Consider the following 21,105-nt stretch of genomic DNA (forward strand, 5'->3'; position numbering starts at 1 on the left):
AACTCACGGATCATTCCACTATAGTCTCGTAGTTGCACTCCCCTCACTATAGATATATTTGTGTCCATATGATATAACCATGATTAGTAAGCTAATCCTTCACAGGTTGTTCGTAATCTCGGCTGGGTCATTAAAATCGTTTTACCCCTGAGACTACATCTTATTCCTTAAGTTCTGCTGATCATCTAATGAACAATTGATTTAAGATCCAACCTATAAACCGAACCCCTCTCGGGCCAATAAGAGGGTAGGGCCCCTTGTTCAAGACCTGGATTCAGTACTAAAGGAAACAACCTATCTACTATCCTTATAACGGGTAGAAGTGAATTCCATCTTGCACCCTATGTTCCCAGCTATCCACCTGATCTTACCCCTGAAATGGGAGGCTTATTGAGCCAACGATAATATGTTGCCCCCACCTATGCAGATCTAAGGATAATTCCGAGTGAAAATGAGTTCATAGTTAGCTTAGGATTAAGATTAAGTTACCTAGGTCATCAATTAACAAAATAGTTAGTTTTATACATTAAACGGCATTTAGAACGTAAAAAGTGACTATTTCATGGTTCAGTCTTATGTAAACTCTTTACATAGGATGCTCCCATTTTCATGTCTCCACATGAACGGTTTAGAATCAGATCGTTTGTACTAACTATAAAATGGGCCGCATCCATAGTGACCCCCCAGAATAAGGCACCCAACCTTATTCATATACTAGACCATTTTGGCTATATATATTTGAACTTGATCCACATTTATGTCACTATATAAAGTTCAAACTTAAACTTAATAGCCTCGAAACCTTAGTTTATTGGATTCATGAATATAGAATTTAAATTTACTACAGATTTTAAATAACAGCTTTATTGAACAAGAATATGATATTACAAACTATGAGTTTTAGGACATAAAATCCAACAAACTCCCACTTGTACTAAAACTCCTAGTAGGACCAAACGATGCTGAATTTAACTGTGTGAAATTAATATTACATATGAGTATAATAAACATATGAATACAATCAACTAGGGCATTCACGGCCAACATAATCTCCCACTTGTTCTAGTTTAGAAACATTGTAGACCTATACTCTGTAGGTGACCCTAAAAAACTTTAGCCGTGAGGGTTTTTGTAAAAGGATCAGCAATGTTTTGCTCATAAGGTATCTGGGTCACTACAACGTCACCACGGTGTACGATTTCCCGGATAAGGTGGTACATGCGTTTGAATTGCTTTCCCTATTTATGGCTTTGAGGTTCTTTTGAATTTGCAACTGCACCGTTGTTGTCACAATACAAGGTGATGGGTAGATGCATATTTAAAACAACTTCCAAATCTATCAAGAATTTTCTCAGCCATACTGCTTCTTTTGCTGCTTTGCAAGCAGCTACGTATTCAGCTTCTATTGTGGAGTCAGCTATACAAGTCTTTTTTACACTCCTCCATACTACTGCTCCTCCGTTATGAGTGAACACTGATCCAGATTTAGGCTTTCTAGCATCTTTATCAGTTTGGAAATCAGAGTCAGTGTATCTAATAAGGATCAGATCCTTAGCACTATACACGAGCACGTAGTCCCTAGTTCTCCTGAGATACTTTAAGATGTTCTTAACGACAGTCCAATGATCACGTCCAGGATTAGACTGGTATCTACTGATGATCCCTACTGAGTAGCATATGTCAGGTCTAGTACATAACATTGCATACATCAGGCTTCCAACTGTGGCGGTATAGGGAATATTTCTCATATCCTCAACTTCTTGAGGTGTCTTAGGACATTGTTCTTTTGACAGATGAAGTCTATATCTCAAAGGCAACAGACCCTTTTCGGAATTCTGCATTTTATATCTAGACAACATTTTGTCTATATAAGATGCTTGAGACATGGCTAGTATCATATTCTTGCGATTCCAAATAATTTGGATCCCAAGAATATAATGTGCATTTCCTAAATCTTTCATTTGGAATTGTGTATCTAGCCATTGTTTGATGTCAGTAAGATATCCTACATCATTCCCAATGAGTAGAATATCTCGACATATAAAACTAAGAACGTTATAGTAGAATTGACGATCTTCTTGTAAACACAAGGCTTGTCAACATTCTGTTTAAAGCCATAAGATTTGATCGTAGTATCAAACCTCATATTCTAGGATCTAGAAGCTTGTTTCAACCCATAAATGAATTTTTGAAGCTTACAAATCTTTTGGTCTTGACCCTGTGCAATAAACCCCTCTGGTTGAGCCATATAGATACTCTCTTCAAGATCGTCGTTTAGAAAGGGTGTCTTGACATCCATCTGCCAAATTTCATAGTCATAAAAGGTCGCAATGGATAAGAGTATTCTTCTCAACTTTAACATGGAAACGGGAGAGAAAGTTTCTTCATAGTCCACTCCCTCTCTTTAGGTATAACCCTTTGCCACAACTCGAGCCTTAAAAGTCTGTACTTTACCAGCTTGGTCACATTTTCTCTTGTAGATCCACTTACAACTAATTGGTTTTACATCATTTGGTTGATCTACAAGTTTCCAGACAGAATTGAAGTACATAGATTCCATTTCGAGGTCCATGGCTTTGATCCACTGATCACGGTTCACACCTTTCATCGCCTATTTATAGGTCGATGGATCCTCTATGCCATCATCAGATATGACAACTTGTGTTTCTGTTAAACCCAAGTAAGGGTCGGGTTGCTGAACAACCCTCCCACTACGTCGAGGCATTCTCAGCTCTTGAGTAGGATGTGACTGACCTGATGTACTAGTTTTATCTACTACTTTAGTAGATGAACTAGCTCTATCTGTAGCATCTTTGGAAATTTCATTCAATACTAGTTTACTGCGAGGTTGAGGACTTCTTATGTGGTCTTCCTCTAAGAATGTGGCATTTGTCGATACAAATACCTTATTCTCTTGAGGATGATAACCACCCCTTGTTTCCTTTGGATAACCTACAAATAGGCATAATTTTGAACGATTTCCAATTTTTTGGGATTTTGTACCAACACATATGCTGGGCAAACCCAAATTCTAAAGTGATGTAAACTACTTTTACGTCCTTTCCATAGCTCATAAGGTGTTTCTGAAACACTTTTAGAGGGAATATTATTCAAAATATGGACAGCAGGCTCAAGTGCATATCCCTAAAAGGAATTAGGCAATTGAGCATAGCTCATCATAGAGCGAACCATATCTAATAAGATTCGGTTTCTTCTTTCTGATACACCGTTCTGCTGAGGCGTACTAGGTACAGAGAGTTTTGACTGGATCCCCTTTTCTATCAAATATTCTTGGAATCGTATGTCCATATACTTTCCACTTCGATCTGATCGAAATGTCTTTCTTGTTTTACCTAATTCATTCTCAACTTCAGCCTTATATTCTTTGAACTTTTCAAGAGAATCAGACTTGTGATGAAGCAGATAAACATGACCATACCTTGAATGATCATCAATAAAACTGATGAAATATTCATACTCACCTCGAGCCTTCACATTCATTGGTCCACAAAGGTCCGAATGTACGAGCTCTAAGGGTACTTCGGCTCTAAGACCTTTTCTTGAAAAAGATCTCTTGGTCATCTTTCCTTCAAGACAAGATTCACATAGAGGTAAAAAGTTATCTTCTAACTGACTTAAAAGTCCACTCTTGACCAATCTCCCAATCCAATTGAGATTTATGTGACTAAGTCTTAGGTGCCATAGATAGGCGTTGGAAGAAACCTTTTGTTTTTTATTATGATTTTCTAATGTTCTAAATATTTTAGTATTTAAAACAAAATTTACTTTAGTTGGTCTTAACTTATATAAGTTGTCTTCAAGTGTAGCAGAACAAATTTGAATACCTTTACAAAAAATGAACACTTCATTTATATTAAAAGATATTCTATATAATTGTTCTAAAATACAAGCGATAAATATCAAATTTCTCTTCATAAGAGGTGTATACAAAACATTTTTAAGTACTAGATATCTATCTTCAAAAAACAACTTCAGATCTCCCACTGCTTCAGCTGAGACAACCTTTCCTATTCCAACTTTGAGGGTTATCTCACCTTCTTCAAGCTTTTTCCAAGAACTAGTTTCCTGAAACGAGAAACAAATATGATTAGTGGCTTCTGAATCTAGTATCTAGGTTGAAGTATCATATTCCACTAAACATGTTTCCACGACCAGTAAATCATATTTACCTTCTGTCGTTTTCTCAGCTTTCTTCTCTGCAAGGTACTTTGGGCAATTTCTCTTCCAATTCCCGTTTTAGTTACAGTGGAAACATTTTTCTTTATATGTATCCTTCTTTCCCTTTCTTATCTTGGGAGCCAGCCCTTTTCTTTTCTTTTTCATTTGAGCTTTAGAGGGTCCAACTTTATTTTTAGAGGACGATCCTCTTATAATTTTTTTCTTAGTGGTAGCAACATCTGCTTCCACTTCCTTCCCCTTACCTAAAGTAAAGTTTTGGAATCGCTGGAGCTCGTTAAGAAGGGTAGTGAGGTTAAATTCTATCTTATTTAAAGACGAATTTGTCTCAAAAGGTATAGAACTCTTCGAAAGAGATTGTAAGATTAAGCTAACTTGATTAGCCTCATCAATGGGTCCGCCATTTACTTCAGCGATATTGAAGTACATCATCATGTCCAAGACATGTTCTCTAACAGAGGTCCCCTCCTTCATCCGCTTCGTGTAAATGTGCTTAATTGTCTCGTGTCTAAGGGACCATGATGGTTGCCCAAACATTTCTCTTAATGATTCTATTATCTCTTTAGCCGTAGCTAAGGATTCATATTTCTTTGCCAAAACATCAGACATGCTGGTAAGAATGTAAACACGAGCCTTTCATTGGCTTTGACCCATCGATCGTATGCTTCCTGAACAGTTCGGTTAGCATTTGAGGCTGGAGCTTGAGGACATTCCTCAGTTAAGACAAATCTTAGATCATAAACTACCAGTATTGTGTTTAGATTTGATTTCCATGCTGAATAATTATCGCCGTTTAGTTTCTCGAAAGATAAGAGTTGAATTATTGAGCTATTCATGCTGAAAAAGATAAACATATTCTTTTAGGAAAAACTATAATCACAAAGAAACCAATTTAATTTATCAAAAACTAATGATGTACCATTCATTATTATATTTTACAACGACATTTCAAAATTTTAGAGTAACCTCCACCGAAGGGCAGTCGATTATTCCTCTTTTGAACCAAGACAATCTTGACTAGATGCTAACCCCATAATAACTCTTTATTCCTATAGCACTTTAGTTATTGCTACTTTGGTCGAGAATATACTAACATCTTAGTAATTCTTGTAAGTGTAACCTTCCATTTTTGGATTTCAGAAACCAGAATCAAAATGCTCCCGAAAGTGGAAAGTCAATATGAAAACTGATCTAAGAGAGTCTATCCAGATTTGGAGTTCGCGGTGTTCCGGATACTATAATGCAACCCTCCGAAGGAAAAGGTCACTCCAGGGTAGACATGTAGGCGCATTATAGGAATCTCACGGTGCGACCTAATGGAAGAGACCGTGGGATATGTTGTTACATATCCCTCACCCACTTACTATGAATTACTTCCCCTATTCACCTTGATTTTGATCCATGAAAACACTCTCCGAAGGGAGTCTGCTCCTAAGCACGGCCCAAAGCCCTGCATGGACCTCACGATGTGAACTCTTAAGGATGCTAGAGCTAAAAGTACGCTACTTCTCTCTAGCTGAAGTGTTCTATAACGGTTTAGGGTATAAAAAATACTTAGAGATATATTTCGGCTAAATTAAACATATCCTAAGTCTAGGTGATAGATCCATGTATAACTTTTATACTGGATTTTAACCTATAATGTCTAGGTGATAAATAAATTTTATTACCTCACATCCCTCACGCATGCTCATTAAAACTAGGGTTATTTGACTTATGATCTCCAAGTAGGAGGTGTTCCGTAAACCGTCATCTTAAGAACCCCTAACCTTAGACAAGATCTTTCCGGGTAAGTAAATAACTCTTTGTTTAATAAGTAATCGACCTATTCTAACTATTTAGAAAAGCCGATTGAAATTGCACCAATTTAATCCTAGGTGAGCATGCAACTTTTATCTTTGTTATAGATTTTAAAGTCTAGGTTATTTTATAACAATTATAAAATAAAATTATAACCATTATAACCCTAGAATCATACATTTATAACATACATTCATACTTAATGATCATGCTTTAATATAACACTTTAGATTAAAAAAAACTTAACATGCAAACTATATACATTATAACAATTATCACATATATCAAATGCATGTACATGTTAACCTATGGTGGGATTTTAAATCTATATGGCATACTATATGCACAACAAGATTCAAAATTTAATTAAAACATACATCAACATGCATAATTAATTAAACACCCTAAAATGGATTGATTCTGGCTCTTAAATTAAGCTAACAACTAAATTATTACAATAATAATTTGGTGTAGTACAAAAAACCACTCTCGAACCAGCTTTAAACACCTTTGAATCAACTCGAACCGGCCAAAAACTCCCGAATCGGCCCAAATACTTCAAAAGCCAGGTTGAACAGGTCAAATCGGCTCAACAGAACCGATCCAGACCATCTGGATCGACTGGTCAACGCTTGCAGGGGTGGTCAACAGATTGGTCGACTAGCGGGTGGGCGCGAAATGAGTCGAGAGGTCTGGTGGCTTCTCTCGGGTCTGGGTGTAACCTTCTCGGGTCTGGGAGTAAATTCGGATCTGTAAGCTTTTTTTTCCTTCATTTTGAAGCTGTCCTCCTTCCTGGAACCGACATCCTAATTTCAACTCTAATGACTAGCAAATTTACAGACCTTTTTTCACACATTAATGCTCATAAACATGTGAGCAATTACAAATTAATACTAAAAAAAAAAAACTTAATTTAATTGCCAAAACCTAAAAACCATTTTAATTTCCAATCTCAATTTTATCTAATAAATTGATACCCACATGCAATTGAGTAAAATTAAAACATTCTCTAATACCACATGATGGAAAAATAGGCATGCGCAGCGGAAATGAGAATCGATTTTACTCTAATTGCACAAATTAAACATGCAACCATAAATAAATTAATTAGGGTTATTTTGAAATAGTACCTTTGAAGCTCCCGAAACTCCTCTATCTCCTCTCGAACACGAACCAGACAACCACTAGAGCTAACCTACTATCCTCTGGACTCAGAACTAGGTTGTGGGACCCGATGGATGAAGAACCCGAGAGAGAGAAAGAGATGGAAATAGAAGCATGAATTTTGGGTTGGGTTTAGGTTTTTTCAGCCCAATTTTTTAAAAATTAACTTTTGCAAAATGTCAAAAGTCTTTAGTCAAAATTCAAAAGCTCATATTTAAAGAAAAGAGTCATGCAAAATTGCATGAAACAACTTCATAAAAACCCAACACCTAGAATCGCTATCTAAGTGGGCTTAATGTCTCCACTATAAGTCAACACCTAGCCCACTATTTTGTTAGTGGAATTATCTAACAAAAGTTTGGATTTTCCCACTAACTTTAGTCAAAAAGCAAAATAGTCATTTGGTCAAAGTTAAACTTTGACCGAAAAGTCAACATTTTGACTTTTTATGATTTTTTGAATATAAGGTCGGTCAAAGTTTGACTTTTCAAAGTAAAAGTCAACTCTTTGACTTTTTACATCTTTGACCATTTCCATTATTTTCGAGCTTCCGAATATGAACATATTCATATTCTTGATATTTAAATCACATTTAAATATTAAAGCTGTATCTCTAAACTGAAAAACTAACCACTATATCACGTATACTTGTCGGTTTCTCTCTCTTCACCTAATTCGAACAATTCGAATTATTCTATCATACTGTTCTATGTTTATTCCATATGAGCGAGTAGGGGAACCTAATGAACCTATAGATCATGGGCTCCAATGATCCGAGATTAGTTGACTAAATTCTTTAGATGGAGCTAATCAACATTCGTTAACTCACGGGTCATTCCACTATAGTCCCGTAGTTGCACTCCCCTCACTATAGATATATTTGTGTCCATATGATATAACCATGATTAGTGAGATAATCTTTCACAGGTTGTTCGTAATCTCGGCTAGGTCATAAAAACCGTTTTATCCCCGAGACTACATTTTATTCCTTAAGTTCCACTGATCCTCTAATGAACAATTGGTTTAAGGTCCAACCTATAAACCGAACCCCTCTCGGGGTAATGAGAGGGTAGGGCCCCTTGTTCAAGACTTGGATTCAGTACTAAAGGGAACAACCTATCTACTATCCCTATAACGGGTAGGAGTGAATTCCGTCTTGCACCCTATGTTCCCAGCTATCCACCTGATCTTACCCCTGAAATGGGAGGCTTATTGAGTCAGCGATAATGAGCTGCCCTCACCTATGCAGATCTAAGGATAATTTCGAGTGAAAAGGAGTTCATAGTTAGCTCAGGATTAAGATTAAGTTACCTAGGTCATCAATTAATGAAATAGTCAGTTTTACACATTAAACGATATTTAGAACGTAAAAAGTGATTATTTCATGGTTCAGTCTTATGTAAACTCTTTACATACGATGCCCTCATTTTCATGTCTCTACATGAATGGTTTAGGATCACATCGTTTGTACTAACTACAAAATGGGCCGCATCTATAGTGTCCCCAGAATAAGGCACCCAACTTTATTCATATACTATAGACCATTTTGGCTATATATATTTGAACTTGATCCACATTTATGTCACTACATAAAATTCAATCTTAAACTTAGTAGCCTCGGAACCTTAGTTTATTGGATTCATGAATATAGAATTTAAATTTACTAAATATTTTAAATAACAGCTTTATTGAACAAGAATATGATATTACAAACTACGAGTTTTAGGACATAAAATCCAATAATTGGGACTGTTAACGGATGTCGGATGCCTTTTTCATCACAAAATTGTTTGAACTCATTTGACGTGAATTTACCACCTCGATCGGTTCTTATAACCTTGATTGTAAGGTTGCTTTCATTCTTCACACGTGCCTTAAATCTTTTGAAGATTTTAAATACTTCTGATTTTTCCTTCAAAAAATACACCCATGTTTTTCTAGAAAAATCATCAATAAAGAGAAGGAAATATTTACTTTTACCATGAGACTCTGGTTTGATCATTTCACACATATCGGCATGGATGAGTTCTAAAGGCTTCTTTGCTCTTGTCAAAGACTTCGTCAGAAAACTACTTCGATGATGTTTGCCAAGCAAACACCCTTCAAACACTTGGTTTGGCTTGTGAATGTGTGGTAAACCTCGCACCATCTTCTTCTTCGAAAAATATTCTAGACTTCCAAAATTGATCTGCCTAAACCATAGATGCCATAGCCAAGAGAGATCTTCATAACACGTCTTCAAGCATTTTGGAACATCATTACATATATTCAAAGGAAACATTCGATTTTTGGTCATGGAGACTTTAGCAATAAGTCTCTCATGATTATCCCTCAAATACAAACAATTGTTTTTCATTTGAACTTCAAAATATTTCTCTAACAATTGTCTTACACTCAATATATTATTTTTTACATTAGGAATGTAATGAACATTTGTGATATATTGATTTTCACCATTTTTTAACCGAATGAGAATTTTACCTTTTTCTTTGATGGTGGCCAAAGAATTGTCTCCAAAGGCAATATTACCTTTCTCCATCTCGTTCAACTCCACAAACATCTCGCGTTTTCCACACATGTGATTCGAGGCTCCTGTGTCAAGATACCACATACTATCTTGACTCTCTTCTTCTCCCTTTGAAACCATAAATAAGGTTCCATTCTCCTCTGCATAATTGGATTGTCTTTGATGGGCTTTTGATGTGCTAGCAGTTGCTAGGTCCTAATACTTTCAATCAATCGACTCTGTTTGAGATGAGTAACACTCATTCGCATAATGTCCATATTTGTTACAATTATAACATTTTACCTGAGATTTATCACTCTCAGACCTTCCACCATGTCTTCCACGACCTCGACCTCCTCTTCCTCTTGAGGATTCAGACGAGTTTTGAGAAACATCGGTGTTGGCTTCACCTCTTCCACCATGGCATTGACCACCACAACCTCTTCCACGTCCACGACTATTCTCCTCCTTGATTTTGAGTTAGAGAAGTTGTTCAACGGTCTCTGTTTGCTCCATCCTCCTTTTCTTTTTCTCCTCATAGACTCGTAACGAGCCTATAAATTATTCAATTGTCATGTTCTCGAGATCCTGTGTCTCCTTGATCGTTGTGGCGATAATCTCGAACTTTGTATTTAGGCTTCGTAGAACCTTCTCCATGACACGAACATTGGTGATTTCTTCACCATTCTGTCTCAATTGGTTGACGACAACCATTACTTTTATGTGATATTCCGCTATCACCTCCATCTCCTTCATTTGTAAAGATTCAAACTCACCACGTAAGGTTTGCAATCGTACCTTTTTCACACGATTGGCTCCTCTATGAGTCGATTGGAGTTTGTCCCATGCCGCCTTTGACGTCTCCGCATTGGCAATGGTCTCAAACGTATCTTCGTCTACCGATTGATACAAGATATAAAGGGCCTTCTTGTCCTTCTTTCTTGTCTCTTTTAACACATCTCTTTGCGCATGATCGGCTCCAGTTTCTGCCTCTTGGGAACTGTTCTCCACGATCTCCCACACATCTTGTACTCCTAGTAACGGTTTTATCTTAATGCTCCAACTGTCATAGTTGAGCTTGGTAAGCATTGGTAGTTGAAGTGAACCTATCCCACCGTTGGCCATTTTTCTCTCAATATTTTCTACTAGCTCTGATACCACTGAGTTAGAAAAAAACGTGGAGGACAAATATGAAAAATGAGAGAGATATATTTTCCATTCAACTAAGCATGCCTTTATATAGGCTTACAAACATAACCAGAGGAATGTCAATGGTTTAAAGCTATAAATGTCATCAAATGCTCATAAGTCACATAACTCCTATAACTCAAAAATCACTATTGGTTACAAAAAAACTAAAAGTCACAAAACCCAAAAGTCACACTAAATGTCACAAATAAAGTTTAATAATGACAAACTTTTCAACAGATCTCTCATTTCATATCTCTAAATTTGGCAGCGTGATTATCAACAAAATACAAAAAAGCTACCCTCTTTTGGTTACACCTCTGGAATACAGATGGGCTATTATGTACTCAACATCCTAAATACTTTGCTATGGCAGAGGATAAGTAGATTACTACTTGCGATGTAGGGAACAAAGAGAACAACATAAGGAACCCCTAATTTCGTATACCCTTATTGCCTCGAGAACAAGAACAGTGGAATCTTATATCCAACATGTGGACTTATCCATTGCTCATAAGGAATAGGGTCTGCTCTCAATAGTGTGGTTGCTCATCCCCTAACTATCACTTTGATTGAATTGCTTTATGTACAAACCCATATTCGGTAGAATTCCAAGAAAGAAATTTTATGGTACAACTTGATAGCTGCTTGTCTGTGGTGCATCTGGCTGGAACAAAACTATAGAACCTTTCCAAGTAAGGAAAAAATCACTAGTCACCATTGGGAAGACATACTATATCTAGCTGCTCAATGGAGCTCTATATCTAATCTTTTTTATAATTATGATGCATCTTGTACCTCTCCTAATTGGAAGATTTTCCTCTAATCTCTCCTCTTTTTGTCTTGAACATTGAACTTCCTATAGCTCTCGCTTGTATATATCTTGCAAGTATTGCATCCCTTTTGGAACCAAGTTGTGATGAGAGTGCTAATGATATGTCAACCTAGTTGAAATATCTTAATGCCAACCTAATTGAAATAAGTGGGTGTAATATCATTTTGTTTTTTTTTATTATTATTATTATTACTAATGTTTATGTCCAATACATCATTATATGTTACATGTGCCAACTATGTGTCTTTCTACCCGTCATCAAAATTCAAAATTTAGTGGGAGGAAAGACAAAATTCCCCAATGAAATTTTGAGCCCTTCGAAATCTTGAAATTTCAAAATTTCAATCAAAATTTTACGTCATGATTTAAATTTTAACGTCATGATTTTACAATAAAATCCTAACGTTGCATAAAATATAATTGCCAAGATCTTTGAACTAGATGCTTTTTTTAATAACATGGGTCAGAGTAATATACCTTGTTCCATGCTAATGATTTAGTAAGGGATTGTGTTTCTCTGTCTTGGCTTCTCTATAGAACTGAATTAGGTTTCATCATGAGGAGAAAAGAACTACTTAATGAGGCAGAGAGCGGACCAATCCCTAAGGTTTTATTTTTATATAGACAACTCTAATTAGAGTCTTTTTAATGGGAGGAAATTATTTTGCAAAACTACTGAAAATATTTACAAATAATAATAGAATATCCCAGTATATCAATGATAGACCGTAATAGACCACAATAGACTATTATCTGTCTTTCGTGATACAGGTAGTAGTCTATCACGGTCTATCACAATCTATCACGCATATACAGTGAAATTTTGCTATATTTGTAAATATTTTGATTCATTTTCTTATATTTGAAAAAATCCTATTTAATTTTGGAATTATCTTTTACTTAATTGGCTCAATAAAATAATAGATCAAAACGATAAAATAGCAGAGAATGCACATGAGCCACATTAATAATAATATTAAATTTAAAACAAAACTAACAATGATCACGTGTGCCAAATACATGGCTTTCTACACATCATCCAAATTCAATGAATGGCTGTCCTACTTCCTTAGATATCCAATGCGTCTTCACCTTTCGATTGGTATCCAATGAATCTTATAAATTTCATTGAAATAATAAACACTATCAGTGAAAGAAGCTGCAAGATCTCTGTTGAAAGGCATTCTTTGCATATCTTCATCGAAAGAGAAAAGAAAATGTCATTTCAAATAGTCGTATCAGATTCCATGACGCCAAATAATGACAGTTTAAGCCATGGTGTTCCTCGTAGATCTGCAAACTTTCAACCAAGTGCTTGGGGAGATCATTTCCTTTCCTATCGTTACAACACTCTGGTATATAAATATACATATTGCATATGTTTCTTTGTGTGTATTTATTTATAATTTTATCTGTTTTTTCCATCTTCTTATTTTTGTTCTTTGCATCATTAAAAGTTTTTATTTCGTCTTGTTTATCAACTAAATATACAAACAAATGAGCATGCAAACTATCATGGATAGAAAAACAAAAGTTAAATAATATTATTGATATTTTATTAGATAACCACAATGAGTAGCATTTTTAAGGCTCATATTTAGTGAATAGTAACATCTTAAAAGAATTTGCAAAAAATAGACTTTATTGTCAATAACCTTTTATTAGTGATAGATTGTATCGCTGATAGACTCATATTAGCGATATATTAATGATAGAGTCCATCAGTGATAGACTTTGAGAGTTGTATTTAAATTTTGCTATATTTGCAAATCATTTTGCATTGTACTATGTCGAATAATATCTTGGAATTACATTTATTATATTTACAAATGCTTTCTATTAGCGATATATCAACGATAGAGTCCACCAGTGATAGACTTAGAGAGTTAGATTTAAATTTTGCTATATCTGCAAATCTTTTTGCATTGTGCTATGTCTACCAATATCTCGAACTTGCATTTATTATATTTACAAAAAAAAATATATCTGTGGTAGACTTTATTGTCAATAGCCTTCTATTAGTGATAGATTATATCGCTAATAGCCTCATATTAGTGATATATCAACGATAGAGTCCATCAGTGATAGACTTCGAGAGTTAGATTTAAATTTTGCTATATTTGTAAATCTTTTTGCATTGTGCTATGTCTACTAATATTTCGGACTTACATTTATTATATTTACAAATGCCCCTATTTTATTTTTACCTTATTAATAATATATATATAAAAGGTAAACCCAAAATAACATATACTAAATAAAATAAAATATAACTTAATATATCATTTTAATTAAATTCTTTGGATACATAGATGTGTAATAGCCAACACGCAAGCAACAAATCAATGAAAGACACCTATCATTGTTAGACCTTAATCATTAAAAGATATATCATTTAGGTCTATCAGTATTAGACCTTAATCTTCATTATTGACGGGTCTATCATTGATAATCCTCGAGCTCAGTTAGTCAAAGGACGTCTATCAGTGACGATCGGTATGACCTAAAATTGTGTCCTATTTCTAAATATTTTTAGAATCTGCCAAATGATTTGTTATTGTTTTGTATTAAATCCTCTTCAATGCAATTGCACCAAAATTATTTTGGAAAGAAAAATTATCTACACCTAAAACATATGATGTGTTTTTTTTGGGGCGGGGGACAAATGTTATGAAAAAATAGGAAGAAGAGGAGATGGTCATGAAACAAGTTCAAGAATACAAAGAAGAAGTGAGAAGAATGTTTGGAGTTGCTGAAAAGTATTCAGAAAAATTAAGTTTGATCGATTCAATTCAACGTCTGGGTTTGTCATATCACTTTAAAGATGAAAGTAGTGAAGTTATTGACTATATCCAAAATCCTACCAATGTTGATGAAGAAGATGAGGATCTTTACATTACAGCTCTTAGATTTCGATTACTCAGACAACAAGGTTTTTTTGTTTCTTGTGGTAAGTCTCTCTTAAGTTAATTATTTCATAATTACATTTTGCCCGAAGAAAATCAAGAACTTTTATTTAATTTTTTTATTTTAATTTTAAGTTAAATAATGATCTGATAAGTCCCTAGACTTTTTACATATTCTTTAATAGCATTTCTATGCTTTTAAAAAACATATTCAATACTATATAGACATCTACAATTTTTCAACACCACCTTGAATCCTCAACATGTTTCTTAAGATTGTTTTTATAGACTTACTATTTATAGATCTAATTTCAAAATTTTGACCTATAAAAGATTTTATCTCAAAATCAATTGGCAAATAGGTGAGTAAAACCCATGTGTCTTAAAAGGTTGTGAAGTCTCCCTTTTTCCAATATGAGATTCTCAACATGTCTATAAAGATGGTTGCCTATAAAAGATTCCATTTTTTTAAAAAAAAAAAAATTTGTAATACAACACTTGCGGGATGGATAATCGAACCTCTAACATTAAAGGAGGGAACTATTAGAAATAGACGCCGAAGTTTAGAGATATATTCATTGTTTTTACGTTTAAAGATTTAGTAGACAAACCCAAAAATTATAAGACCAAATTTATAAATCTAAGTCAGTGCTAACTTTCCATCAGATATATTCAATAAGTTTACAAATGAAATGGGAGATTTCAAAGAATCAATTGTGAAGGATGGAGCTGGTTTATTAAGTTTGTATGAAGCATCCCACTTGAGAATGAAGGGAGAAAATATATTGGATGAAGCATTAGCTTTCACAACTACTCAACTTAAAGCAATGGCCATGGATTCCAGTTCTCCATTCTCAGAAGAAGCTAAATATGCTTTGAAGTGGCCAATCTATAAAGCTATGCCAAGGTTCATGAATAGGCACTATATCTCTCTCTATCAAAACAATGCATTGAAGAATAATAATGTTTTGCTCAAATTTGCAAAGTTGGACTTCAATACTCTCCAAAAACTTTACCAGAAAGAATTGGGTGAATTTTCAAGGTGAAGACTTTTCACTAACTTTCCTACTATCTTTTAGTTTTTTTTTTTTTTTTTTTTTTTATTATTTTTTTTTAAACTAAAAAATGTTCTAATTATGGATGTAAATAATATATTATAGGTGGTGGAAGGATCTGAAGTTGAGGATGCAATTACCTTTTGCAAGAGATAGAGGGGTGGAGTGCTATGTTTGGGCATTGGGAATATTCTATGAACCAAAATACTCTAATGCTAGAACAATATTAGCAAAAGTTATTGCTTTTATATCTCTTCTTGATGATATGTATGATGTCTATGCCACCCTAGAGGAACTTCAACTATTCACCAATTTAATTGAAAGGTTTAGTTCTAAACTAAAATTCTTTGAAAAATGTTTTTTTCGTCCCTAGGGCTTTGGGTTTATTTAAATTCCTAAATTTCAAAATATTACACATTTACTCTAGAATTTTGAGTTTAACTTTTATTAGTTTTTAAATTTTTACAGTTGAGTTTTGAGTTTTGTTTTAATTTGGTCCTTAGACTTTAAATTATACTTTTACCTTCATTTTTCACTAAATACTCAATTTATTTTCTATTAACTAATTTAAAAGAATTAAATTAATTATAACTGGATTAGTTTTCTCTATTTTTTCATCATTGTTAAAATTAACATAAAAAATGTTACATCATAGTTATTTTAAAATAGTAAACTGAAATTTAATGTCATATAACGAAATATAGACTAAATGAAAATAAAGCTCGAGAGTGTAACATTTGAAACTTATGGACCAAATAAAAATTAACATAAAACTTAAGAGAAAAAATGTGACATTTTGAAACTTGGAGACCGAAAGGAAAAGAAGAGACTCTAAACCGAAGAAAGAAATTGATATTTTTCTAAAAAATTTCTGGTTTTAGTATTTGAAAATATATTAAATAATCAAAACCTTCTTACTTATTTATGTCAGATTAAATAATTTTCTAGCTTGACTGTTGATTAAATTTCAGGTGGGATGTTAATTGTATTAAGATGCTCCCAAATTACATGAAAGGTCTTTATGAAGCTATACTTGAAGTTTATGGAGAGATTGAACAAGATATTTGCAAGGATAACAATATTCCATTTGCATTTGATTATGCAAAAGAAACGGTAAATTCTATTGTAATGTGATTCCACATATATTTTTCTGCAAAAAGAAGATATATTCCCTTTCTAATTTGATTTTGAGTCATATTGGAGCATAGATGAAAATGCAATGCAGAGCTTATTTGATGGAAGCTAAATGGTTCAACCAAAGGTATATACCAACAATGGAAGAATACATGAAAGTTGCCATTATTTCTGCAGCCTACTATGTTGTTGCTTCAATTTCCTTCATTGCTTTGGGAAATGTTGCCTCCAAAGAGATTTTTGAATGGGCTCAAACTGATCCTATGCTTATTAAAGCAACTGGAGTAATTGGTAGGCTCCTCAATGACATAGCTTCGCACAAGGTATATAAAGATAAAATGAATCCTTTACTGACAGATGATTGAAAGAACTTACAAGTATTTTTCAATCACACATTTAAAAGTTGTCATATTTCATTATTTTTAGTTTGAACAAGAGAGAGGTCATGTAGCTTCTGCAATTGAATGCTACATGAAACAATATGGAGTATCAGAAGAAGAAGCTGTAGTTGAGCTAAAATTGCAAGTGGTAAAAGCGTGGAAAGATGTAATAGAAGACCATACAGAATCGTCCCAATTGTTTCCAACTGTGATTTGTGACTGCATCTTGAATATTGCTCGACTTACAGATCTCTTTTATAAGGACGGAGATGGTTACACATTTGCTGATGGAGAAATCAAACATTTTATTACCTTCATGCTTATAGACCCTGTGCCAATTTAATCCATCTACGGACTTTGTTTGATCTTTCTATGCCAACATCTTTCTCATAAATATGTGTAAAGATCAACAGCTAGGTTGTAACAATTTTTTTCTCATGCCAGCTACCACATAAATAAAATAAAAAATTAAAAGTAAATAAATTTACGAGTAATTGTTACAAAGAGAAAACAAAAAAAACAAAAATATTTACAATCTATAGCAAAAAAATTGTCAAATGAAGCGAAATTGTCCCTTCTTTTTCAAAATTCTCATAATATCCTTGCGATTTGAAATCCGCGTGTCCTCACCTACGGCTTCTTCCTCATCGTTCTTCAGCTTCATCCTCGACGTTCTTCATCATCGAAGTCTTTCTTCCTTGATCTTCTTCCTCATCGACAACGTCTTCTTCCTCGACGTTCTTCTTCATCTAAGATGTCCCTCCTCGATCATGGTATGACTTCTTCTTTGATTTTTTTTTTTTTCGATTTTCTGCACGTGTAGGTCTACGATTCTTCCTCGATTCTCTTCTTTGATTTTCTGCATGCGTCCATCTATCGCTTCTTCCTTATCCACAGTGTCGTGGTTCCTCGACCACGCTATTTGTGTCATGAAGTTTGACTCGTGAAATGACGTGAAGTTGAGTTCATTAATGAGATGCATCTAATTGCTTTTTTATAGTTTGTATTTTATCTAATGAGATGCATATTGTTATCGTCAAATGTTTAATCTGGTCTTGCATTATTGTTTGATATTTATGTTCCTGTTTCACCTGTTTAAACATACAACTATTAGTCTGTATTCTATCATTGACTATAACTCACTATTATTATTCAATGAACATTGGTAGACGTCTATTCTATCACTCTCTATCGGCGATAGACAGAGATAGAAGTCTATCATTGTCTATCAGTGATATATATTGTCTATTGCAAACCATGAAATGTGATAGATAGTGATAGTGTCTTTCACTATCTATCAAGTACTTTTTTATATACTAAAGCATGACATCAAGTGTAAGTAGTCTATGAATGATAAAAACACCAACTGTAAAAGAAAGATCAAAACACCAACGGTAAGTAGCCCCCAAATAAACATATCTAAGAAAACATATGTATACATTGATAGTATATGAGTGATAGACAACATAGAACACTTAATATTACATATAGACACTGATAATAGTCTATTAGTATCTATTTGTAATAGACATTGATAGACTTCTATCACTTTTTATGTATTTCTTTTCTTTATATCACAACATGACAAAACCAGAAGTAGATCCTATAAGCAAACTTAATTGAAAACAAAACAAATATCAAAACATATAAATTTCCAATAAGTAGCCCCTAGACAAACAATCTAATATCAGAACAAATATATTCATGCCAAACATATATGAGAAAGTGTTCCATCAGCTTATATCACTGATAGACAGTGATACACTACTATCAATGTCTATTATAGGTTTGTTTATACCTTTAGTTTTATTTTTCCTTGTTCTCCCTTTTGAGTTTGTATCTTCTTTTAATTTTTTTATGATTCTTCTCCTTTAATTGTCTTCCTTTTGATGTTGCTTATCATCTGTACACAAAATTTAGGGTTAATAAATATTACCACTAAATAAGAAACAATAATTAGGCTTAATAACTATAATCAATACAAATTAATAAAAAAAGAAAGAAAAGAGTTATACCTTTTGAAGTTGAGTAATTACTGATGTAGTGGTAGAAGAAAGATGCGGCAAGAAGCAGTAGCGAAAGAAGGACTAAGAAAAAGAAGAAAAGGACCAAGAAGCAGCAGACGAGGATGGAAATGAAGCAGCGAACGGAAAAGGATGTAAATAAGTTAGGAAATTAAAAGAGGAAGTGGTTGGTATCATTTACCTCTTCGTTGTACACGATAGAGTCAGGAAGCTAAACGACAACGAGTGTATTAAATCGTTTACCTGTTTGTTATAGACGATAGAGTCGGAAAGCTAAACGATAGAGAGTGTATTGTATCGTTTACCTCTTTATTGTACACGATAAAGTCAGGAAGCTAAATGACATAGAGTATATTGTATCGTTTACCTCTTTGTTGTGTACGATAGAGTCAGGACAACTAAACGATAGAGAGGGAATGGAATCGTTTGCCTCTTCTTATTCCACGATTTCTTTGGAAAGGGGAAGCCTGTCCGATTTATACACTATTCCCTATTTTAGGGATACAAAAGAATTAAAAAATTATTTAATGAATGACTAATGGCAAGAGGACACATGGCCCAATACATAGAGAAGGAATATTTGTTTATTATTACCCAATCCTTACAGAAATCTAGAGCACTAAGGGAATATTCCTTCATGACTCACCTTTGCGATATGGTATTCTTCAGCTGATGTGTTTTCTTGACTCTTCCTTGCTAGTTGACATGGTAGAGTCTCTAACATCCCCCTTCAAACTTGTGGGGAGTTCAACTATCCCAAGTTTGGATCGTAAGTTGAAGAATTGAGAGTGTGTCGATGGTTTTGTGAGGCAATCGGCTAACTGATCTGCTAAAGGCACATACCTGATTTCAGGCTTCCCTTTAAGGACGAGGTCTCTGACAAAATGGACGTCTATTTCAATATGTTTGGTCAGAGCGTGTAAGACAGGGTTGTTAACTAATGGCTCTGCACTAACATTGTCACACCAAATTATTGGTTTGGATAAGTGAGACTATTGAATCTTGCTTAGAAGTTGTTGAAGCCAAACATTTTCTGAGGCATTGTGTGCAAGGGCTTGATACTCCGACTCGGTACTTGATCGAGCTATTGTTGTCTGTTTCTTTGAAGACCACGAGACAAGATTTCTACCAACAAAGACACAGTAACCAGCTACTGACTTTTGGTCATCAATGTTTGATGCTCAATCCGCATCTGAGTAGGCTGAAACTTCAAGTGAAGGGCTCGGTTGAAATAGCAGTCCATAGTTCCTTGTACCACTGATATACCTAAGGACTCTTTTCATTGCTTACCAATGAGCATCTATTGGAGCTTTGAGAAATTAACTGAGATGACTTACCATATATGTGATGTATGGACGAGTGTGAGTTAGGTATTGAAGAGCTCCAATTGTACTTCTATATAGATATTAATCAGTGAGGGGAGTTCCATCAGAAATAGACAAGTGTTTGCCTAAGTAACTAGGTGAGGCTGCAGGTTTCAAGTCTGGAAAACCAACCCTCTGTAGTAGATCATCAAAATACTTGGACTGATTCAATATAAAACCATGCTCTAGATACTGAACTTGTATGCCTAAGAAGTAATTCAACTTGCCCAAATCTTTGAGTGCAAACATGTTGTCCATAGTGGCTACTAACTGAGAGATTAAGTTGTTGTTACCTGTCACTATTACATCATCAACATAAACAAGGAGTAGAATAATCGAGCCCTTTGAATTTAGTATAAAAAGTGAGGCATCTGCCTTCGAGTTTATGAATCCCAAGCTAGTTAGAGTAGTATTGAGCAGATCATTCCAGGCCCGAAGGGCCTATTTCAATCCATATATAGCTTTGTTCAACTTGCATACATGATTAGGAAAATCAGAGTTTACATACTTGGGTGGTTGATGCATATACACATCTTCTGTAAGTTTCCCATT

The 21,105-nt window shown here is 34.3% G+C and overlaps 1 protein-coding gene across 1 annotated transcript; it reads left to right on the forward strand.

The window, feature by feature from the left end:
- The first annotated feature begins 12,825 nt into the window (after nucleotides 1–12,825).
- Nucleotides 12,826–17,648, forward strand: LOC150032390 ((-)-germacrene D synthase-like). The gene is made up of 7 exons (XM_090306582.1): nucleotides 12,826–13,045; nucleotides 14,373–14,640; nucleotides 15,263–15,638; nucleotides 15,757–15,975; nucleotides 16,623–16,764; nucleotides 16,860–17,108; nucleotides 17,212–17,648. Exons 1-7 carry the CDS (start codon nucleotides 12,908–12,910, stop codon nucleotides 17,506–17,508), a joined length of 1,689 nt encoding a protein of 562 aa, XP_090162708.1. The 5' UTR covers nucleotides 12,826–12,907; the 3' UTR covers nucleotides 17,509–17,648.
- The last annotated feature ends 3,457 nt before the right edge of the window (nucleotides 17,649–21,105 follow it).

Source organism: Benincasa hispida, chromosome 11, assembly GCF_027475165.1.
Source record: "Benincasa hispida cultivar pf3 chromosome 11, pf3_genome.v1.1, whole genome shotgun sequence".
Classification (NCBI taxonomy): domain Eukaryota; kingdom Viridiplantae; phylum Streptophyta; class Magnoliopsida; order Cucurbitales; family Cucurbitaceae; genus Benincasa; species Benincasa hispida.